General features: G+C 32.7%; 13 protein-coding genes across 13 annotated transcripts; 8 read left to right on the top strand and 5 right to left on the bottom strand.

Annotated features, from left to right (window-relative positions):
- Nucleotides 1–44: 44 nt before the first annotated feature.
- On the top strand, nt 45–2,467 carry PPL_09712 (uncharacterized protein; the record flags this gene model as incomplete). Its single annotated transcript, XM_020580504.1, has 7 exons — nt 45–264; nt 397–611; nt 1,321–1,441; nt 1,489–1,507; nt 1,955–2,000; nt 2,050–2,100; nt 2,222–2,467. The coding sequence occupies 7 exons, from the start codon at nt 45–47 to the stop codon at nt 2,465–2,467; spliced, it is 918 nt and encodes a 305-aa protein (XP_020429091.1).
- A 99-nt stretch (nt 2,468–2,566) lies between these two features.
- Nucleotides 2,567–2,845, top strand: PPL_09711 (uncharacterized protein; the record flags this gene model as incomplete). Its single annotated transcript, XM_020580503.1, has 1 exon — nt 2,567–2,845. One exon carries the CDS (start codon nt 2,567–2,569, stop codon nt 2,843–2,845), a length of 279 nt encoding a protein of 92 aa, XP_020429090.1.
- Nucleotides 2,846–4,912: 2,067 nt separating this feature from the next.
- PPL_09710 (uncharacterized protein) lies at nt 4,913–5,328 on the bottom strand (the record flags this gene model as incomplete). The annotated part of the gene is made up of 2 exons (XM_077398168.1): nt 4,913–4,980; nt 5,322–5,328. The coding sequence occupies 2 exons, from the start codon at nt 5,326–5,328 to the stop codon at nt 4,913–4,915; spliced, it is 75 nt and encodes a 24-aa protein (XP_077254260.1).
- Nucleotides 5,329–6,162: 834 nt separating this feature from the next.
- On the top strand, nt 6,163–7,032 carry rdeA (Hpt domain-containing protein; the record flags this gene model as incomplete). The annotated part of the gene is made up of 1 exon (XM_020580502.1): nt 6,163–7,032. The coding sequence occupies one exon, from the start codon at nt 6,163–6,165 to the stop codon at nt 7,030–7,032; it is 870 nt and encodes a 289-aa protein (XP_020429089.1).
- Nucleotides 7,033–7,366: 334 nt separating this feature from the next.
- On the top strand, nt 7,367–9,505 carry PPL_09708 (uncharacterized protein; the record flags this gene model as incomplete). The annotated part of the gene is made up of 3 exons (XM_020580501.1): nt 7,367–7,423; nt 7,581–7,731; nt 7,788–9,505. The coding sequence occupies 3 exons, from the start codon at nt 7,367–7,369 to the stop codon at nt 9,503–9,505; spliced, it is 1,926 nt and encodes a 641-aa protein (XP_020429088.1).
- Nucleotides 9,506–10,039: 534 nt separating this feature from the next.
- Nucleotides 10,040–10,792, top strand: PPL_09707 (glutathione S-transferase family protein; the record flags this gene model as incomplete). The annotated part of the gene is made up of 1 exon (XM_020580500.1): nt 10,040–10,792. One exon carries the CDS (start codon nt 10,040–10,042, stop codon nt 10,790–10,792), a length of 753 nt encoding a protein of 250 aa, XP_020429087.1.
- Nucleotides 10,793–11,144: 352 nt separating this feature from the next.
- Nucleotides 11,145–11,297, bottom strand: PPL_09706 (uncharacterized protein; the record flags this gene model as incomplete). Its single annotated transcript, XM_020580499.1, has 1 exon — nt 11,145–11,297. One exon carries the CDS (start codon nt 11,295–11,297, stop codon nt 11,145–11,147), a length of 153 nt encoding a protein of 50 aa, XP_020429086.1.
- Nucleotides 11,298–11,598: 301 nt separating this feature from the next.
- Nucleotides 11,599–13,014, top strand: PPL_09705 (RNA-binding protein with serine-rich domain 1; the record flags this gene model as incomplete). The annotated part of the gene is made up of 3 exons (XM_020580498.1): nt 11,599–12,591; nt 12,653–12,760; nt 12,838–13,014. The coding sequence occupies 3 exons, from the start codon at nt 11,599–11,601 to the stop codon at nt 13,012–13,014; spliced, it is 1,278 nt and encodes a 425-aa protein (XP_020429085.1).
- Nucleotides 13,015–13,463: 449 nt separating this feature from the next.
- Nucleotides 13,464–14,174, top strand: PPL_09704 (Hsp20/alpha crystallin family protein; the record flags this gene model as incomplete). Its single annotated transcript, XM_020580497.1, has 2 exons — nt 13,464–13,599; nt 13,681–14,174. 2 exons carry the CDS (start codon nt 13,464–13,466, stop codon nt 14,172–14,174), a joined length of 630 nt encoding a protein of 209 aa, XP_020429084.1.
- Nucleotides 14,175–14,275: 101 nt separating this feature from the next.
- On the bottom strand, nt 14,276–14,729 carry PPL_09703 (uncharacterized protein; the record flags this gene model as incomplete). The annotated part of the gene is made up of 2 exons (XM_020580496.1): nt 14,276–14,475; nt 14,576–14,729. 2 exons carry the CDS (start codon nt 14,727–14,729, stop codon nt 14,276–14,278), a joined length of 354 nt encoding a protein of 117 aa, XP_020429083.1.
- A 1,283-nt stretch (nt 14,730–16,012) lies between these two features.
- PPL_09702 (uncharacterized protein) lies at nt 16,013–18,031 on the top strand (the record flags this gene model as incomplete). The annotated part of the gene is made up of 1 exon (XM_020580495.1): nt 16,013–18,031. One exon carries the CDS (start codon nt 16,013–16,015, stop codon nt 18,029–18,031), a length of 2,019 nt encoding a protein of 672 aa, XP_020429082.1.
- Nucleotides 18,032–18,138: 107 nt separating this feature from the next.
- PPL_09701 (uncharacterized protein) lies at nt 18,139–19,092 on the bottom strand (the record flags this gene model as incomplete). Its single annotated transcript, XM_020580494.1, has 2 exons — nt 18,139–18,557; nt 18,663–19,092. The coding sequence occupies 2 exons, from the start codon at nt 19,090–19,092 to the stop codon at nt 18,139–18,141; spliced, it is 849 nt and encodes a 282-aa protein (XP_020429081.1).
- A 652-nt stretch (nt 19,093–19,744) lies between these two features.
- Nucleotides 19,745–23,219, bottom strand: PPL_09700 (ATP-dependent Clp protease ATP-binding subunit; the record flags this gene model as incomplete). The annotated part of the gene is made up of 5 exons (XM_020580493.1): nt 19,745–19,824; nt 19,953–20,371; nt 20,426–20,465; nt 20,558–22,928; nt 23,130–23,219. The coding sequence occupies 5 exons, from the start codon at nt 23,217–23,219 to the stop codon at nt 19,745–19,747; spliced, it is 3,000 nt and encodes a 999-aa protein (XP_020429080.1).
- Nucleotides 23,220–23,241: the final 22 nt, after the last annotated feature.

The raw sequence follows: 23,241 nt of genomic DNA, 5'->3' as shown, positions 1-23,241 counted from the left end.
AACATTTGGGATAAATCGTAAATATTTAATTTTATCAAACAAAAATGGTATGCCAAAGAGAAGAAAGAGAACAACCAGAATCACGTGAAGCCAGACGTATCGAAAGGGAAGAAAGAAAGAAAGAGAGGGCAGCTTTACGTGCTGAAAAGAGGGCTAAGAAATCAGAGAGGGCTGAAAGGGGATCTGAAAGGGGAAACAATCGTTCTTCTGAGAGGGTTAAGGATAACACTACAATCATTGAAGGGGTTCAAAATATTGAACTGGGTTCTTCGAAGTCATCTAACAACAATCCCAATACTCTAATAACTATTCTTGGAGTAACTCAACAAATAAATTAAACACCAACTCCAACTCTAAATTTGGAACAACAATCGAACAACAATAACAACATTGAAGACAAGAAATCGGAACCAAAGGAAAAGGTATTGGAGAAGCATTCAAAGAGATCAAAAGAGAGATATGAAAAGAATTCCATTCGAAAGTTAATCAATCAAGTATTAAAGGGATATGAGAAGGGTTCCAGTATTACAGTTGAAGATATCCTTAACAAATCTATTGATCTCCAAACTCAGAAGATTAGAACTTATTTCAAAAATGATTTCCATAATCAAGTATGTATTAAATTTAATTACTAAATATTCTTTTATATTAATATGAATATATTCTTTTACTTTTAACTGTAGTTTTCAAATGAGAAATCAAGATATCATTTGTGTATCAAAATCAATCAACTAGACAACCAACAACCAAAGTCACTAAATACACAATCCAAGAACTAGACTTTGTGATACTGACGACATCAAAGTCATAGTAAACTTGTAAATAATAAAAACGTGTGGCAACAGTAAAAGATTATTTTTATTTTGTTATTTTTTGATTATTGTTTAAGGTGTTTTAGAGTGAACGGTTTTTTTTTTTTTGTTTTTTTTTTTTTTTTTTTTTTGATTTGAAGTCTATAGATAATATACAAAGTTCAGCAATTCTAAATTAAACTAAAAGCTATATTTGTCGAACGGTGAGCTGTGGAGGTAGAAGATCCGCCAGAAAAAAAAAAAAAGGAGGAATGCATCAGAAGTGTTTTGGTAATGGTATGTGTTATCCACAGTTACATTCAGTAGCAGAACATGTTAATCATCATTGACATTCTCTTTCGACAAAAAAACGAACAGAAATTTTTTGGATCGAAAACCGACTCTTTTTAAAGGAGAAAGTTAATTTCCCATCATTTTTTTATGGGACAATGCTTTGATTAATATTATTATCCTTGACCTTAAACAAATTAAGCTTTCAACCGGTGCTAGCTGGCATTAAGAATAATAGTTCTTTTGTTTGTTATTATTCTACTTTTTGAATGTAAAAAACTTAGCTGATATATATATGAATTTTTACAAGGTTACCCAAGATAATCAATATTTTAACAATGAGATACAAGTAACTCTTAGTAATAATTGACGGTAGACTTATCAATTTATATTATTTTATATATAGATGGTCGTGAAACCAAAAGGTTTCTGTGGTTTTACATGTAAAAAAAAAAAATTATTAAAAAAAATTTTAAAAACTTTATGTGTTTTTTTTTTTTCTAATTTCTTTAATTTTCGAGAACCTTCTTTTGCTATCATACATTACCACCTATGTATTGGGTTAAAACAGATACTTATGCTTAAGTTTATGTATTCATAAATCCAAACACATTCTATTAAATCTGATTGATTTTTTTATATTTTTTTTAAACATAAAAAAAAAATAAAAAAGAAAAAATTGGACTCAAGAAAAAGCAAAAAGTTTCTTTTGAAAATTCAATTAAGTAATCCCCCACACAACTGATTGTTTTTTCATTATTTTGTTGTAATTGCCAATTATTTTATTTTATTTATTATTAATATATAGAATTATAAATTAATAGAGTAGTACTACATTTAATAATAAAACAATACAATAATAATATATAAAGAAAGATGGATCAACCATTATTTGGAGAGCAAAGAAAGCAAACACAGGTCACTCAATATCTGGTGGGACTTGCTGTCACTATTTTTTCACTTGTAGGTTTACGTTGTTTACATATTACAACCATCATTTGATTTGAAAATGTTGGTTGTTTGTGAGTGGGTTTTTACCGAGTCGTTGTTTGTTTGACCCACAAAACCAATAAATTTTAGATTGACTAATATTAATATTATGATGATGATGGTAATCAATCTAAAATATAATATCATAGTTTTCATTGGCAATTGGTGTATTTTTTGGAATTAAACAACCCAGAGATTTCGTTTTAGTTGTCACACTGCTTGTTATATTGATCTCAACTGGTTTGTTGGTACGTTGGTGGAGAGACAGAGATGATGTCATCCATCCAAAATTCAAATACTTGTTAGCACTTCTCATTTTATCGACCATTCTCGCTGGTATCTCTGTTAATATTTACGCATGGCAAAAGGCACCTCTTCCACAACCAAAATGGTAATCTATCATAGTTAACTTTTCTGACTTGCACCCATACTTACTTATTTTCTTTTTTTATTTTCTTTCTTTGTTGTTAATTTTTTATTTTTTATATATAAATATGTTTGATGAGAACAGCGAAGGATTATATGTTACCTCTGTAAAGAAATGTATTCCATTCCCAACAGGTGGACCATGTCCAGCAGATCAATGCTATCAAATCGATTTGTACAGTTACTCATCGATGACCTGTATGAATTGCACTGCACTCACACCAACCAATGCACCCATCAATAAAACAGAGAATATCGAAACATCTGAGGAGAACGAGGAGGAATACTCCGAACCAAAGTATCGTGTTGATCTTCCAGCATTAAGAGAAGGAATTAAGATCAATTAAATTACGATGGCCTGATATTCATTTTCAGCAGCAGCAGCAATTTTTGTTATTATATATTATCACTACAACTAAAAACTATTTAACGTACGAATACAGCGCACGACACGTAGTCATATACCAACCAATCATTCAAATCAACCACAAGCAATTACACATCCACCATCTCCACCTCCTCCATATAATAATATTATACCCCTTTTTAATTTATATAAAATGAAAAAATAGATGTTTATGAAATAAATCATACGACATCGTTTACTTTACATTTAACATTGATAGCTTTAACTAACTAACTAACTTACTAACTCACTCAGACTTCATTCGAACTCCAATGATTTAGGTCTTTTTGGAAACATTTATCTTACTTTTATTCTTTTATTACTTTCATTAGTTATGATGAAAAAAGTAAAATGGTCAACTATCTACTTTCTCTTGAAGCCTATGTTATTCATTATTTTGTAGAAAAAAAAAAACAAAAGAGTGTTGACAATTACAATGAGATTGGGGTGATAGTAGAACAACTCCAATTGGATTATCCACATTCAAAGAAACCAAGTTAGATTGAGATTCTCATCTTGTGTCAAGTTTTTGAATATCAAGAGGTTTAGGTGTCAGTGTCTGACATTTTTTATTTTTTTTTTTCTATCAGAGTCTTAAATAGAAGCATTTATTTTTTTATTAATTTATTTGATATTTTAGTGTCACAAACAACCCAAATCATGTGATATTAAACATCGTGTTCTTTTTTTGGACAAACAGTTTTGTTAAAATTAATGGTTCAAATAATTTGATTTTTTTGTGCAATGTAATTTTTTTTTTTAAAGCAGAAAAATTTAGAGCTTTGTTTTTTTTTTTTAATTAAATACAATAAAATTTAAATAAAAAACAGAATAAGAATCATAAGTCCCCAATACTTGGTAATATTTCTGATCAGTCAATCATTTTAATTAAAAGAACTGCATCAATCTAGCAAAAAAAAAAACAAAGTATATAATCATTTTTTCAACTTTAATATTCTTTTTTCTTTTATATTCTTTTCATTTATTTCTCTATGTTCTAAAGATAATATTGTTTCAATTATATTCAATTCTTCTTTTTTAAAAAGATTAATTTTATAAGTGAGTGTTGTTATTTTCTTTTTTTTTTTTTTGCAACTTCATCGACATTATTATTTCAGACTTAATTTAATTAATTTTGTTTTTTTTTTTTAAAACCAAATATGTTATATGTGTGGTATTTCGGATGGTGTGCTCACGTACCCTTTTTTTTATATTTTTATTTGAAAATATTGATGTGCTGTTATTCTATGGTCACAATCTATTCAACTTTTGTCAGTGTCACAATTCGAATGACCAAACTTGCACCCTTTCCAAAAATATCCTTGTTTTGCATTTGTGTTTCAATTTAAAAATAAGAGTGGCAGCACATGATCTCCACCAAATCATCCTCTGAACTGACAGTAGCATTAATAAACATCGATTATATATTTTTGTCCAATAAAGTGTTGACTGTCATCGTAAAGCAGAGACAGTCAATAACATCATAAATCAAATAAAAGATATATAGTTTTTTTTTTATTAGGTAATAGTTTGTTTCTGACTTGTCTTGCATTCCATCTGTTCCATCTTTATATCAATCAGTCAGTATTATGTTCATTTTTCACGATTCAATATCAGAAAATTGGAGCCAATTACAATATCTCCTAGGATTCTAAAGGTATTGTTGTTACTACTGATGACACCACCTTAATTAATTTGTTGTTCTGTTGTTGTTGATATATTGTTCAAATTCTATTATAACAGTTGTCCACTGACTTAATAACTAAGCCCACTAAACTCAAGCTCATCTCATCATCACCCACTCACCCTATCCCCCATTCACACATGAAACACTGGATGAATTAATTCATCATTAAATAACAAAAATCAAAAACAAACAAAAAATAATAAAATAAAAATAAATTAACCTACCGAATTTAATTGTATATATATCAATATAAATTTATATTTATTTACTCTTATATAAACATTTCTATTTATAAAGAACACCACAACAAAACATTTCAACTTAATCATTAGTAGTACTACTATTATTATTCATAAATACTGTTGTATCTTTATGTTGTTTATGAAATACTATTTTAAATATTAACAAGAGTTGTAAAAGCAGTGTAGTAAAAGTAGTAGTAGAAATTCAACAACCAGAACAGTAAGTACTTATAGTAGTGTTGTCAAATTTGGCGAATAAAGAAAATGAGTAAACAATTTAGTTCTATTTTAATAAATTTATCATTTGTTGTTGATTAATTTTTGCAAACATTGCTGATTATGATTTTTTTTATTTTATTTTTTTTATGTAATTGCACTGATTACAAAATCAAATCAAAATCAATCAAAAATAAAATCAATATGATTGATTCAACAACAAAACAATAAAAAATTTAAAATTAATATAAATATTAAAATTATATAGTTACCATACATTTTATTCTTATTTCAATTATATCAACTCTTAGAGATAATAGTAGTAATGTGTAATATATCACAAACAACAGTAACATTTATTTTATAACATCATTTTATTTATTTTTTAAAAGTAACTTTCATTATTTTTGTTCAAAATCCAATCATATCCATTTCCAACAAAATTTAAATTTACTTTTCGTATATTGGTCGCAAATAAAAATTTAGCATCATCAAAAACAACACAATAATAACAAACAAACATAACAACAATTCAACAATTTATTGTATTTATTTAAAGTATGATTGCCGCTGACTAACTTTATGTATGTCTGTCTGCTTTTATAATAATTTTTATAAAAAATTTAAGATCTTAAATTATTTTCATAATAATTTTTATAAAATTAATTAAAAATTAAAGACCCAAATCTTAAATTATTTTAATCCATTCCATTATCTTGTCCTTTCATATTTTTCTTGAATTCCAATTTAATCGATATTTTTTTTTTTTTTTTTTTTCAAAAATAAAAATAATCTATGTGAATGTTCATTTATTAACTAAAATTATTCTATTTTATTTTCAAGCATAATTTTTTTTTTAGTATAGAAAAACTTAATTTAAATACTATAGTGTGCTTTTGTAAAGTAGTGTGTTCATTAATTCTTAATTAAAGACAGGATCAAATTTAATTTGTTTTTAACAAAAATTGCAAACACAAAGCAAAGCAAAGCAAAACAAAAACAAAAACAAAATAATACACAAAGATAAATAGCTACTATATCAAAAAATAATAAAATCTATATATATATTTATATATTATATTGTATATAATTTTTTATTATAATATTTAAATAATGAATACAGACTATACAGGACCAACACCAACAGAGCGATTTCAACAGAGAGTTCTGGCCGACTACTCGGAGGGAGACCACGAGTTCGAGGCAGAGTTGATAAATTCCTATAAAGTTTCAGTGGAAGAGCATTTGCCCCAGCTCGACAAGTCGTTGGCAACTCTCGACGAGAAGGAATCGATTTTACATTCACACGATATCAAGGGTAGCAGCAGTTATATAGGTGCAGAGGCTGTCAGATTTGTCAGTGGAAAGATAGAGTCACTATGCAAAGAGAAGCAGCTGGAGAAGGCCGCAGAGCATCTTGACGAACTAAAGAAAGAAGTCACCGAACTCTTCAAACTACTCGATAAATATATGGCATCGTGGAACGGTGGTGAATCCGTTGGCGAAACTGCCGCAGAGGCCGCAGAAGACGAAAAAGTAGCCGAAAAACATCAACATCAACAAGAAAAGTCAAAAGAAGACAAGAAAGACACTAGCAGCACCACTCACCAACCACCACCAGCAGCAGCAGACTCTAGACATCATCCAGAGGCATCTGCTTCCAGCCACAGCAATACAAGCACAGCTTCCGCAACCACAGCCACAGTCACCTCGGTGGTGGTCGAGGAGAAACACAACGATAAAACAACAGTGACTGCCAGCAACAGCAAACCCAACACAACTACCTCTTCAGATAGTCATCACAATCATCACCATACAACAACCAACACCTCAAGCAAACCAACCGCAACCACCACCACCACATACACAGTTACAGCTACCAACAGTAGCAGTAGCAGCAACACTCATCCAACTGATAAAAAGACAGAAAAAGTTACCACTCATATTTTGGAGGAGCCAAAGAAAGGTACACCAAAGAATTGAAATATCATAAATTAATTAATTTACTATTATATGTATAAAGAATAACTCCCCCAACTTAGAAAATCAAACAGAGAATTTCTATAAAAACAAAATTCTTTTTAAACAAAATGTCATACCATATCTTTTTTTATTTTATTTTATTTATTTGTCTTTTACCTTGAATTCATTCTTTGATTTATAAGTAAAAAATAAATAATTACCAATTTAGTGGAATTTAATTGGAGAAACAAATAGTTTTTTCACCTAATGAGGGAAAAATTAATAAAACGAGAAAAATTTGGTTTAAACATTGTTTTTTTTTTAATGCTCATTTTATTTATTTATTATCAAAAGAATGTCAAAGAGGAGTTATGATACAATTGTTCAGAACAAATGGGAATCATCAAAAGAAGTAAAGTTGGATAGTGGTGAGAGAAGATCTTCATGTGACTCTGTTGGTTTGGTTTTGTTTAATAAATATCTGTTGGCAAAGATATTGATCATGGTAAAGTCGTGTTACCCAAAAGCTTTGATGCCTTTGAAGATAATCAATGCCGACAATATAATAGAGAGCAGTGAAGTTGTTCAGTTCAAGCGCATCAGGAAATCAGGCAAAATCTACACTCTCGCTAGATTGTCAATTACCAAGGACAGCTCATTCTTTACAAACAATTGGAGAGCCAGTGATATCGATAGTGCGCCTTGGCTCATCAGGAACAAGTATATCACACTGCTGCGGTCGAAATCGAAAGAGTATTTGAATCCTCTTGAGAAAGTAACATGGGATTTGCTTTGCTCATATGCAAAAGCAGAGAGATCAGCATTCATCGAGGCATATCAATGGATCTACCAACTGATTGGAGGAAGTGATCATCCTTTCGAAAGTGCAGTTCGTTTAATCGAGTCTGGTATCACAATTGACAATTTCAAATATCTAGTCGAGCAAAGTTACCAATACAGTTATAATGACTTTATTGCTGCAATCGATTATCATCTACCATTATTTGAAATGTTTATGGAGCAACCTATCACACCTAAAATCTATAAGGAAATCAAAGAACGCTCTCTTTTAATACTCGGCTCAAAGAATAATTCATTTGTTATAAATAGCCTGCTTGATAAAAAGGAAGATGTGTTTGACGGTAAAACTTATTGGTGTTATTATGATTTTTTCCCCACCACACCTTTAGATCTAAAGGTTTTAAAGAGGTTTCACGACAGGAATTTGATATCTAAAGACTCATATATCATTAATAAGCTTGTTCCATATCGAATTGAAAAGATACCGGATCTTGAAGTTTATTCATTTTGGTTGGACAACTATTTAGATCGCCAATTAGATTTTCAGATTGCATTTGATAAGTTGCAAGAAAATTACAATAACCATCCTCTCAATGTATCTACCGAGCATCCTTTCGATATTTTGAAAGCAATAGCACAAGACATATTTAATATCTCCTCTTCACCTGTTGAAGTTAATCTAACTACTTTCGATACTTCTTCTGTTGGTATTCCCAAATTGGATAGCGAATTAGAGTTTCATTATGGTAATATATCCGAATTTCCACCTACTAAATCAACAGAAATGGAGCAATACATGAACGAATACTATCCATTAGTTTTGAAAGGATGGGAGCCCTTTATGCCTGACGATGACAAACAACTCCCGATTGTGCAGTATTTGTTAGAAATTACATATCCATTGTTGTCTGTAAATGGTGCAACAGCATACAGGTTGGAGAGCATTTTCAAAAGTTTCACATTTTATATCGCCGTTGGTAATGGACTAATGGAGATTGTACAATTCATGAACTCGAAAGTCAGTAGTAGCAGTTTCGACAGCGCTTGGATTGATAAATATGGTTTACCAATAGAGACTGCTCTTTTCAACCGACAGTACGATATGATGGAGTATCTACTTCAAACACGACCAACCGAGAAGCTGACGAAAGAGAATATCGAGATGATTGGCGAGTATGGTGATACCTATGCCTACCGTATCTTCCTGCAACACAGTCCCGATAATTTTTGTATAAACGAACTCATATATTTGGCCGGTGTCAATGGAAGAGTTGCATTGATCAACCTGGTATTGAGCGATGGTAAACTCACTAAATACATTCACTCTCAAACCATTGGCCTGAAAGGAAGATGGTATGTCGTAAAAGCATTCATGAACAGCTCCGATAGTCAACTGAACAAAACCAACTTTATCCACAGTATATTCAGAAACTCTGCCAAGAAAAACAATCTACCCATTCTTAAATTAATCAATCAACACTATTCATCTTATTTAGTTAATGTAAAAGTCGATCAAGTTTCAATAGTGGAATGCGTAAACAACAATGGTTATGAAACAATCAAATTTTTATCAGATTTTATTTACATTGATACAAAGTACCTGAGGGAGGTTATGCATAAAAGTCCAGAGTGGTTAGCAACCTTCAAAACTTTAATGGAAAAGAATAAAAATAAAAAAATTTATTGTTTATAACAAATTATTAAAAGTTTTGAATAAATGAGAAAAAAAAAAGAATCTATATTCATATTTATAAATTTTAATTTGTTGTAAAATGATTTGTTGAGAGACATCAAGGAAAACTAAAGGAATTCTATGATAAATTAATAGATCGATATATCTGTCCAAATCACTGAGAAAGACAAGTCTTCTCTGATTCTTTCAAAAATTTTGCCAATAAAAAAAAAGATCAAAATTTCATTTTTTGCTTAAAAAAAAGACAAATTAATGGGGGTTATATGTTCGTGAAGGGGCTTCAGTGAAGCATGTTCTCTATCAATTAATGATTCTCTTACATTCTCTCATTTACAATCAAATTATTATCTATTTTAGTTTAAGTTATTCCAATTTATTTAAATTTAGAAATGACACACTATAAATACAACTTATTTTTCATTTTTAATATCTTCAAACCAAAGTTAATCATCAATCTAATAATAAACTCAAATAATAATTAAAACTATCAAAACATTTGTATATAATCAAATAAACAATAAGACAACATTAAAAATGAGTCAACAACAATCAAATTCAACCGATAACACTCATCTCAACCAAGGAAAACCATATAAATTCTATGGTACTGGAACAACCAATCCATGGAAGATCAAATTCCTGTTCGATGAATTGGGAATCGATTATGTCTATGAAGATATCGATATCTTCAATGAGCACAGTGATAAGAGAAAAGAATTTATCAAGCTGTTCCCAAATGGAAAAGTACCAGCAATAATTGACTACACTGTCAATCCACCATTGAAGATCTTTGAATCCGGTGCAATTCTCATCTATTTGGCACAGAAACATGGAAATGGAAAATTCATTCCAGATCTCAACACAGATCCACACTCATATGCCGATGTACTCCAATGGTTGGCTTGGCAAATCTCTGGATTGGGACCAATGAATGGTCAATATACATATTTCTCTTGTTTTGCACCAGAAGCCGTTCCAATTGCTGAAGAAAGATACCTCAAGGAAACCGATCGTCTTTACACAGTTCTCGATAAACAATTGGAAGGTAAAGAATGGATTGCAGCCAATCAATATTCGATTGTCGATATGGCAGTCTATTCATGGGCAGTCTATATTCGTGAAGGATTTCTTCCAAATTATCAGAAATACAAGAATGTATTGGCATGGCTCGACAGAATGAATCAAAGACCTGCTGTTGCCAAACATCTTCCAACTATTCTTGAACCACTCAAAGAGGAAATCGAACATCTCACTCATGCTGGAACCTATAGAATTAAATTCGATTAACAATTAAATAAATTTAATTAATATTTATATCAAAATCTTAAAGTACAATAAAGAATTTATTCAATACGATTTCTATGAATTTTTTATTAAAATATAAATATTGATCATAAATTCTTTATTCTTTTTGTTTTTGATATATTATCATCAATACTATTTTTGTTTTTTATTTTACTATATCTAAGATTTCTATTCATATTGTTGCATTCAAACTCAATTTAAATAAAAAGATTGAATTAGGTTTCTTGGGTCACAATTCTCATTTAAATAGAATTATTTAAGAGTGTTAGAAATATTTCTATTTTTATTTGTTTTTTTGACTTTGGTATAATTATTTTGAACAGAACAATAATAATTAGGTATGAATATTACATTCAGGACGAGACAATACGGAAACAAGTACGCGTCCGGAATTATTGAGAGTAGCAAATCCATTTACACATTTTGGTCTAAGAACAGGAACTAATTGTCTATTACCATTGGTTGGTATTTTTAAATCAGCCTCCATATTTGAATTAACAAATACTCAAAGAAGAAATCGAACATTGGATTAAAATAAATAAATTTACTTGTTTTAAATCATAAAAAATATCTATTCAATAAAATTAAGTATATAAATTCTTTCCTTCAAATTTTTTCCAAACACTAAACTGATCATCTTTTTATTGTGTTGTTTTTTACCTCCAAAAAAAAAAGTGTCAAATTTTAACAAAATGATGATCATCATTTTTTCAACTTCAAAAATTTATGCATGTTTGTTTTTATATATATGCATATTTTTATTTATATAATATAAATTAGTTATAAGAATGGATGAAAGTAATACAAATAGTAATGGTAATGGAAGTGAAGATTTGAAAACAGCAACAACAACAACAACCAATGAAATCAATGGTGATGTAAATATGAAAGATAGATCAAGAAGTAGAAGCAGAAGTAAAGATAGACTGGACAACAACAGTAGTAATAGTAATAATAATAACAATGGTAAAAATAAAAGTAAAAGTAAAAGTAGAAGTAGAAGCAGAGATAGAGATAGAGTATTGTCACCAATGAGAAAGCCATCAAGATCACGCTCACCTCCATACAGAAGAGGAGGTGGTTCGCGTTCTAGATCACGCTCTAGATCACCAATGGCCTATAGACAATCATATAGATCACCTCCAAGAGGAGGCGGTCGCTTTAGATCGAGATCACGCTCGAGATCGAGATCACCGCTGTACAGCAGACGCGGTGCCAGCTCGAGATCTAGATCGCGTTCGCCTATCATGAGAAGAGGCGGTTCGTCAAGATCGAGATCACCTCCCTACAGAAGAGATAGATCACGTTCACCTCTTTATCGCTCGCGTTCACCAATGAGAAGAGGCGGTTCCTCAAGATCGAGATCACCTCCCTACAGAAGAGACAGAGACAGATCACCACCTCTTAGACGTTCACCAATGAGAAGAGACAGAGATAGATCACCAATAAGAAGAGACAGAGATAGATCTAGATCACCTCTATATAGACGTGGAGGCGATAGAGATCGATCGCCAATGAGAAGATCACCCATTAGAAGAGATAGAGACAGAGACTTATCACCAAAGCGAGGAAGAGATAGAGATAGATCAACTTCAAGAGATCGACCAAAGACAGCAACTGCAGCATCGACCACCACAGAAAACAATCATGAAAATACTTCGAAATCATCGAGATCAAGATCAAGATCACAAAGTCTATCGCCACTTCGTGTAGACCGTCTAACACCAAACGTAACAAAAGATCATATCATTGAAATATTCGGTTATTTCGGAAAAATTAAAGTATGTATATTAATAATAATAATAATAAAAATTATAAATCTAATTGTTGTAATTTTATTAGAAAGTAGAATATTTATGGGATAAAGAAAGAAATTTACCATTGGGTATCGCATTTGTATCCTTTGAAGATAGAGACGAACGTAATAGAGCTAAAAGATATTTAGATAGTGTAAGTTATATAATATTTATGAATAAAAGCATTATATTCGGTCAGCTAACAAACAATTGGTTCTATTATTTATTTAGGGACAAATTGATGGAAATGTAATTTCAGTTAGATTTATTAAGAGAGATAGATTCAGGAAAGGTGGTGGTGGTGGTGGAAGAAGATACAGAGCATATTCACCTAGAAGAGACAGAGGAAGATCTCCACCAAGAAGAATCATTTCAGGTAGAAGATCATCTAGATCAAGAAGTCGTTAAAACAAACAACAATCACCAACAATTATATATTTGATTATTATCCTCATCAAAAATAAAATAGAAATGAATTTATATTCATTATACTAATTAAACATTATAATATTAAACAAAAAAACTATAGTCTGAAATATAAAAAACAAAAAATTGTTCATATGGTAATATAATTATAACATTATAGATTCTTTTTTTATTTTAATTAGTATTACTAAGAAATTGACATAATAGTTAAATTTAAGGATCTTTAATTGAAAATCAATTAAATTTCATTATTGTATAAATTCAAAAAGGAAATTTTTTTTTAATTTTTTTTAATTTTTTATTTTAAAATATTCTAATTATGTATATTTAGATCAGTTTATTTGATTTAAAGAAGGTCCAAAATCCTTAAGGTATCATTGTTTGTTTTAATAAAGATATAAATTAATTAAAGTTATAATTTGAAAACAACAATGAATCAATTAGTAAGACCATTATCTTCCATTTCAAGAAGTGGTAGAAATTTAATAGCTCCAACAGTTAGATATTATGGAACTTCTAATGATCAAAAGAATTTAAAAGATATAGTCAAAGATAAAAAGAAAGAATGTATGTATTTAAATTAATTATTTTAATTAAATACAGTTTTAAAAAAAAATTAATATATAAAAATGATATATTTATTATTAGTGAAAGAACCAAAAAAGTATGACCATCACGAATTCGATGATGCAATGAAATCATTTAAAGATACATTCTTTAATAATAGATTATCTAAATGGTTCCACGAATTCGAGGACATGTTCCCTGGTATTAAAGAGAAGGCTCAGAGCATGCCAGAAGCATTGGGTTCATGGGGATCGGAGTTTAGAACTCCAAAGACCTTCTGGCAAAAGGATGATAAGGCATATTCGCTCAAGGTAGAGATGCCCGGTCTTACCAAAGATGATATTAAAGTCAACTTTGAAAATGGAAAGTTAGTCATTGAAAGCAACAAAGAATCGGAATCAAAAGAAGAAGGAACTTGGAGCAAATCATCATTCTATAAGTCTATGAGCATTCCCGAGAATATAGATCATGAGAACATTTCAGCAAAAATGGAAAATGGTCAACTCTTAATCACTATGCCTTGTAAAAATCAAAGTGAAAAGACCGATCTTCCAAAGAAGATTAATATTGCGTAAAAACAACTAAATCATTTCAATGCAATGAAAATAAAAGTTGTAAAATTAATTTGGTCTTTAGTTAATACTTAAATTATTAAAGAAAAATAAGGAGAGTGTTTTTATATTTGTATGTGATTACCGTCAGCAGAGACTGACCATTCCTCTGGCAGTTCTGAAGTCCACACCGTTGTTGAATATTTATCTTGATTCAACTCTGAGCCAGGGAATTGGTGGGGAGGTGTTATTGGAACACTTCCTAATCTATTTCCACTCATGTCAATTCCATTAACAACTACACTTTCTGTTACTGTATTTAAACCTAAATTGAAAAAAAATAATAAAAAATAAAAAAAAATTTACATATTTTGAGTTTTGGTGAATCTTTGTCAAATGATCATTGATTTCAAATAAAAACATACTAATAGGGACACACTTTGGTGGAAGATATTTCAAAGGTTGAGAACAGATATATTCATCTGGACAAGCCATATCACATTCCCTACTGACCAGTTTGCCATCTACAAAAGCCAAAACAATACAAAATAAAAATATTGAAAAATGGTATCTTTTCATTATTATTTTTGGTTTCTTTGTTTTTAATATCAACTTTACAACTACAGATTATTACTAATATTATTATGATTATTATCTTTAAGGAATTTAAATATATATTATATTGTTTCGATTGATATAAAGTACCAATATATTAGTTTTTATTTTTATTAATGTTATTAAAAATGTTATATTATTACTTTTATTATTATTATGACTATTATTAAATCATCTATAGTATTAAATTCTAATTATCTATATTATCCAGTTAGCAAAACCAAATCAAACCAAAGCCAAACTGATCATTATTTTTTGATCATTATAATCAATAAATTAAAAAATTGATTTTAAAATCATATGATTAATTATTTTGGTTTCATATGAAAATGATCTACATCTGCTAATTCCATTTTATCACTTCACCTCTTACATTGTTAAATAGAGGTGAGTGGGTACTACTGTCAATGTATGAAAATCATTTCAATGAGTAAGGATTAAAATACATACACCAGGTATAAAACAAATAAATAAAAAAAAAAAACTAACAAACAAACACATGTAAATATTTTCATCTTACTTCATTCATTGATGTGATAGCGCAGTAACCCACTCTACTTCAAAAATTATATGCCTCCCTTCCCTTTAGTGTTAATATATAAATAAATATACAAATATATTTATGCATTTTGAAATTGTTGTGTTTTTTTGTTTTTATTAATACTGGTGTGTCCAGCAAAAAATACATTTTTGAATTTTGTATTGTTGAAAGTTTTACTGAGAAATTGTTTTTTAAAAAATTGTTTATCTTTTTTCCCAACTTTAAATTTAACTAACTAAATGATCTCTATAACCACAGTGAAAAAAGTGGGAACTTGTGTAAATCAAACTTGATTGCCCACTTTCTTGTTCAATGAAACCAATCAAAATGGAATAAATTTCACTGTTTTTTTTCCATGTTTTTGGGTGGATTTTTTGGCAAAAAATTGAACAAATAAGTTTTCACTATTTACTTTTATTTTTAAATTTGATTTAATTCTAAACTTATATCTTTAATTTTCTTTTGTTTGTATAAAAGAAAAAAGCTTCACAGGTGATTTTTTTTTATTGAAATTAATAAATAATAGATAAATATTTAAATAAATAAAGAGATGTCTTCAGAAGGCCGAACAGGAAAGAGAGCCAAGTTGCTCGAATTAATGAATGATGACAAGTTATCTAACAACTTGAAAGGTTGGATCAAGCAAGAGCTTAATAATGTGGATCGAAAGAATAAGTATTACATCAGAAATCCACCTGGATATCAAATGGCTCATCACAGAGGTTTCGAAGCTGCCAAAGGCTTTAGTTATAAGTTTTCTTCATTGCAAGTTATTGATTTGCACCGACTTCAACATAGATACGACCAGCAAGGAAAACTAAATAAAACTCCACAGTGGTACCTGCAACAACAAGCCAAACAACAAGAACAAATGAGAACCTATCGAGAGAACAGAAGTCTTAATTATCAAAGATATGAGAGCGCTCCAAAGCCTGGTAGTACTAGTGAAAACTATCAACGATATGAGAACAACCCAAATCCTGGTGGTGTTAGTTTGATTCCTAACGTATCACATAGAGAGAAAGTTGTGATATCCGGAACTAAAATCACTGTCAATGGTTGCAGCTATTTCACTAACTTGACCCTGAGAGAGGTCGAGGATCTAAGAAAGGCAATCAGCTCGACTTTGGGGGGAGTTACCATCTCTTTGGAAATGGGTACTGGCTGTTACCAACGATATCTCGATGGACTAAAACCAGAGTCTCCACTCTGCAATGTGTTGATGGATGCAGATAAGCTGTTGGGTGCTCTTGTTTTTGGTATCGACTACTTCACTGGCATGAAAGCTACTTGCTTGGTTGAAGGTTATGAAAACCACTTGGATGCAAGGACCAGATTGCTTTCAATGCATGGTGGTGTTACAAGACTAGGTTATGACAAGTTTTCCAATATTCTTCCACATCCAACTTTTGTTTTGAATCCAAATTACGTTGCCAACTTTGACAAGTCGACCAATACCATCAAGTTCAACGGTCAGGCACTCATCATCACAATAAGAGGTAGATACTTTGATTGGAAAGGAAATGACTACTATGATGATGACTTCCAGGTTGGTAAAGAGATGTTCCCATTCCTCGACCACTTCAACAACAACTACTCCAAGTACTTGGCTTGTTATCCATATCTAAACCGACTTGCAGAGTATGCAAGAGTGTTGATCTTACTCTCAATGGGATCGACAAGAGACTATACAGCCACAACTATGACAAGTATCGATAAGTTTGAAGAGGGTCATTCACTCACTACCAGTGAAGATCCAGAAGTTCTTCCGTGCCAAGTAGCTCTATTAGATGCACAAATGCAAGCTACTCTCAACAACATAGAGAGTGAGCATTTTCCAGATCATGCGATTCTAATTAGTAGATCCTATAAGAATCTCAAAGTTCGAATCGATGCTTGTTGCACTCTCTTGATTGCTGCGATGATCAAAGTATCCAAAGAATCTCCAAACTATGCAGTGTTGGCAATGGAACTCTCTAGTCTTTTAGTTGACAACTATGATAGTATCACCGATTTTGACCTCTTACTTTCTGTCTTTGGTACAAATAATATCGATGTTATTATACACTACTTGCTCGGAATAGCACACGAGAATGCTATGGACCAGTGCAATGACAGTTTGCTCGTTGATATATACGGTAAGCTTGCAGGTGATCGTACAAAGCTTGAGGGTATTTTACAAGCGTGGGGAACTGATTCTCGTATGGACAGGTTCTGGCAACTTTTTAGAAAAGCAATTCATCGCTTCCCCAAGATGGAGAAACGCAAGCCAGGTGTAATGAGTCCTCCTGGTTTAATTCAAGCAATCTCAGAGATGAGCCAGTGTATTGAACAAATCTCCAAATTCGATAGTACCAGTGTGTATATTTCTGTATGCTTCTCGATGCTTGAAATGTTCCATGCACAACTTGCGATCTATAAGCATTTATTTATGGCAGAGGAATTGCTCAGCAAGTCGAAATTTGAGAGAAATCCAACAGAGGCACTCAGTATGGCCACTCAAGCCAAGTCTCTTGCATCTTCTTGTCTAGGTGTCACTAATGATGCCAGATACATCTGCTACTTGGCAGCAGATAGAATTGCCGACATCTATGCCTCTACAGGTGGCTCCTCTGACAAAATTGCTCAATGGAGAAGATTGTCCAACATTGAAAAGGAATCTCTCCTCTCCACAGATCCCGAATATCTAAATCAATTGAACAAATCATCATGTTCCATTCAATAGCTATCTACTCTTTGTACTATCTATCTATCTATATTTAATTTTTGTAAATAAATTCAAAAATACTTTTTCATGTTTTCGTTTTAAAAATGATCGTGCATCATCAATATTTAAAATTTATTAATCAAAGATGTTTTTGACTTTTTGGGAAGTGTAGAATGCTTAATTTGCTCTTTAATATATTGCAAACTATCGTTGTCTGGCTTAATGTTGAATCTGTTATTTATATATTCTATTATTTTTCTTAATTCTTTAAATCTATTTATATTGTTATTTGATGCTTGTCCATTATTATCGATGATATTATCTTTCTGTTGTGATTTGTTTTTCAATAATGATTTTCTATGTTTGTTGTTGTTAAGTGAATATCCATAGACGATGAGATCAAGTATGGCCGGTGTGAATTCATTGGTGTTGAGATCGTCTAGTACTTTGATGATAGCCTGAGAAGGGTGTGAATAGTAGGCAAGTGAATACGCTAGGATTGCATGATTCATTGGACGTTGATCTCTGTACTGCTTCATTTCCTCTATTAGTATCTTGGTGGTTTTCTTCTCCAATGAGTAGTTGAGCTTGGAATAACCAAACAGCTGACACGTGGCAATGAATTGATTCTTCTTAAAGTTCCACTTGCGCTGCAGGCTTTTCATAAGATGACGTGACTCTGCTAGCTCTTCGAATTTGACTAGTGAACTGTAGAGGAGAGCGAGGAATGTGTGACCGTTGGGTTTGACACGACTGAGCGAGTGTTGCTCCAGTACGTTGCTCGAGAGAATGTGACCGAGTTGTGCAGACATCTTTAGTTTCGAGTTGAATATCTCGAGGTCTGGATAGATCTTTTCCTTCTCCATCTTTGTCTCGATGAGCTCTGCCAAGTCGACGAGTCTACGTTGGTAGCAATAGGAGAGCAGCTGTTTGTAAAACTCGAGATCACGAGCTGTACGAGCAGTGTTGATATTATTGTTAGATAGTTCACTATCTATGATATCGTCATCGTCACCTTCACCACCAAAGCTTTTGATATTTTCGATGGTTGCCCTGTCGTATTCTTCTTTTGACTTCATTGTCTCGTTTCTCTCACCTGTGAAGATCGACAACTCTTCGAGTTTATCGAGAAACTGCTGGAATGGTATGTTCTTTGAGTAGTAGTAATCGAGATAGATAATAAAAAGATCGGATGGAATAGAAATACTATTGTCAATCATGAATTGCGCGATAAAGTCAGCAGATGTAGTCTGTCCTAGTGCGAGAAAAGCATGAATAAAGTTGGAATAGTCACTGGATTTCAACCGTTCCATAACATATTCACGTTCCAATGTCGAAAAGAATAGGTAGAGCTTTGACTGTGACTTCAAGTAACGAATCATATGCTGATAGATCAACGATGTTTGATGTGAAGATCGTCTAGTTGTTGAATCTTGATTATTAGCATACTCTATAATGGCAAGATAGTCTTGTTTGTCAGTGAGTGTTTCAATATGATGTTTCTGGTGTGTGGTGAGTGGATAGTATTGACCTATGCTATCATTAATAAATGAAGAGGTTCGCTTGTAAAGATTGTTATGAATATACAGCTGAATACTATAGAGATGCAAGTAGACTCTATCTCTAAATTCAATTAGATGTGATGATTGGTCGTCTGCTGACTTCAAAACGATCTCATCGACCTTGTCAGTGGTAAAGAAGTTCTGGAATGGTGTCTTTGAATTCAGCTTGTCAATGTAATGAAGATGCTGAATTTGAGTATGCTTTCGATCGAGTGATCTCCTCAGTGACCGATGTTGTTGGAGCATCCTCTGATTCACAAACGAACGGGTATCTTCTCTCCACTGTTGTGTTAGCGATTTGCGTAGATTCTCTTTTATGGTGAATCTAGATGCACTGTCTGCTTCACTGGAGCGATCGACAACCACATTCGACAAACCAAATGAGAATGCAGAGTTATTGAAACTCTGTAGCTGCTTTGCCTCCTCTTGACTGACTAGTTTTTTCCATTGTTTGTCATTGATAGAGTTCAATCTGCTTTTAATCAACAATGAATTCGTTGGCATATGACTCCAGTCATTAAGTTTACGCTTGGCCATAGCAGGTGGTCTGACTCTGGGTTTCTTCCCTTTACCCATGACAGTATTGAGTGCTTCACGTGGCAGAACTGAAAGTTCTTCATTTATCTTGCTGAATTCTGAATCGATATTCTTGTTCTCATCGACAACCACAGTACTACCACCACTCTTTGCACTTCCACCTACTACATTTGTACTACAAAGTGATCTTAAAACATATTGATTATGAATATTTGTTGTAAAATAGTTTTGTTTTGGTAATTTTATTAAACTTAACATACTATAGATATAAATATATAAGGAAATAAATATATCAAAATCTTAAAAGAAAAACAAAAAACCGATTGATTGATCCAAATCAGTGTCTGACAAATCTGAAAAATAATTAATTTAACTTTTTTTTTTTTTATTGATTTTAATTTATTTATTTGTCTAACACATTAATTTTAGTGAGACGATGTAATACTAAGTTTAGATTTATCATTTGGATCGATATCGACTACTACAGTTTGACGCTCTTGTATTTGTCCTTCCAAAATTTGTTTGGCCATTGGGTTCAAGAGATACTTTTGTACTACACGCTTAAGTGGACGTGCACCATACACTGGATCGTAACCTTGGTCGGCCAACCAGTTGAGTGCACCCTCACGAACGACCATAGCGATCTGTCGTTCTGAGAGTAGTTTTCTGAGATCTTGAAGTTGAATCTCTACGATGCTATCCATATCCTTACGCGACAAACGGTTGAATAGAATGATATCGTCGATACGATTCAAAAACTCTGGTTGGAATCTGCTTCTAACCACTGACATAACGTCGTCACGTGCAGCGTTACTAGGAGTTCCGTCTGGTAGGTTGGCCAACAGGTCTGCACCCAAATTACTGGTAAGAATAACCATTGTGTTACGGAAATCTACCTTTCTTCCTTGGCTGTCGGTGAGTTGACCGTCGTCCAACATCTGAAGTAGGAGATTCGATACTTCACGATGTGCTTTCTCAAACTCGTCAAAGAGAACCAGCGAATAGGGACGTCTTCTCACTGCCTCTGTGAGAGTACCACCCTCTTCGTATCCAACATAGCCTGGTGGCGCTCCGATAAGTCTGGAGACAGAGAACTTCTCCATGTACTCTGACATGTCGATACGAATCAGCGCAGATGGACTGTCAAACATGAACTCGGCGAGCGATCGACAAAGCTGAGTCTTTCCGACACCGGTTGGACCGAGGAACAAGAAGGAACCAAGTGGTCGGTTGTGCGCATGCAAACCGGCACGACTGATTCTGACGGCATTCGATACGGCGGCGACTGCTTCAGGTTGACCGATTACCGATGAACCGATGGCATCCTCCATCTTTAGCAACTTTTCTTTCTCACCCATCATTAAGCTATGCACAGGAATACCGGTTGCTTTGGAGATGACCAGTGCTACGTCCTTGGCGGTGACAGCTTCACTTATCATCGACAGATTCAACTCTTCACCTTCCTTTGGAATCTGCTTTTCGAGCTGCGGAATGATACCGTATGCCAACTGACCGGCACGTGCCAAGTCACCTTTTCTCTGAGCCTGTTGCAACTCGATCTTGGCATTCTCCAACTTTTCTGCTGCGGTCTTTCTCTTCTCGAGTTCAATCTTCTCCTTCATCCAAATGTCAGTCAATCGTGCGCACTCTGCTTCCTTCTCCTTGAGATCCTTCTCCAGCTTCTCGAGTCGCTCCTTACTTATTTGATCCTTCTCCTTCTTGAGTGCTTCAATCTCAATCTTGGTGATGATAATCGTACGATTGAGATTCTCTATATTCTCTGGCTTTGACTCTTGTTGTAGTCTTAGACGACTGGCAGCTTCATCGATCAAATCGATTGCCTTGTCCGGTAGGAAACGATCGGTTATATAACGCTGAGAGTTGACACAAGCGGAAACGAGTGCACCATCTGTGATTCTAACACCATGATGCACCTCATAACGCTCTTTCAATCCACGAAGAATCGAAATGGAATCCTCAACGGATGGCTCTGACACGAGTACCGACTGGAATCTTCTTGCCAATGCTGGATCCTTTTCGATGTATTTACGGTATTCAGAGGTGGTGGTCGCTCCGACACAGTGAAGATCGCCACGCGCCAACTGCGGCTTCAACATGTTGGACGCGTCCATTCCACCCTCGACGGCACCTGCACCAACCAGAGTGTGAAGTTCATCGATGAACAAGATTACTTCTCCCTTGTAGTGAGCGACATCCTTGAGAATCGACTTCATACGCTCTTCAAAGTCACCACGGAACTTGGCACCGGCAACAATCGACGCCAAGTCAAGCGACAATACACGTTTGTTCTTGATAGAGTCTGGTACGTCACCATTAACGATTCTCTGTGCCAGACCTTCGACGATAGCAGTCTTTCCAACACCGGGTTCACCTATCAACACTGGATTGTTCTTGGTACGACGTGACAACACCTGAATCGTTCTACGAATCTCTTCGTCTCTACCGATGACCGGGTCGAGTTTACCGTTCTTTGCAATCTCGGTTAGATCCTTAGTATATTTCTTTAGAGCGTCTCCAGGTGGAATGTTATCAGGTGATATCCATGGTTGTTGAGGTGGTTGCTGACCACCACCTCCACCTCCTCCACCACCACCAGGTTGATAGTATCTCTTTGTTATTAGATTGCTGCCTATCAAGCTATTGTTATTCTTGAATAAACTGTTTATATTGTTCAAATTACTATTAAGATTGTTGAATGTTGAATAACTTCTTGCCAATAACATTGATTGATCATTGTTGTTATTGACTTTGTTACCAACACAATTCGAATTGGTAATTGATTTACTATTACATCTCTTTAATAAACTAGATGTTTTAATTGATTTTTCAATTAATTTATTCATCTATATCTATATCTATATTTATATTTATTTTGAACCTATCTAAAAGATAAATATAAAAATGAAAAACTATTATTAATTAATTGTTCAATAAAATAAAATTGCAAAGAACAAAATTTTATTCTTCATATATATATATTTTAATGCTTTTATTACTTGATGATATGCTTGATGTTCTTTGTAGATTTGTGGTGGTAGTGGTAGTGTGAACTTTTGAACAAACAAACAAACAAACACCCCATTCATTCATTCATTCATTCATTCATTC

This window comes from Heterostelium album (assembly GCF_000004825.1).
Source record: "Heterostelium album PN500 unplaced genomic scaffold PPL_scaffold11, whole genome shotgun sequence".
In the NCBI taxonomy this organism is placed as follows: domain Eukaryota; phylum Evosea; class Eumycetozoa; order Acytosteliales; family Acytosteliaceae; genus Heterostelium; species Heterostelium album.
Note: the sequence above shows the minus strand (reverse complement) of the source record. Positions and strands in the feature narration are given on the sequence as shown.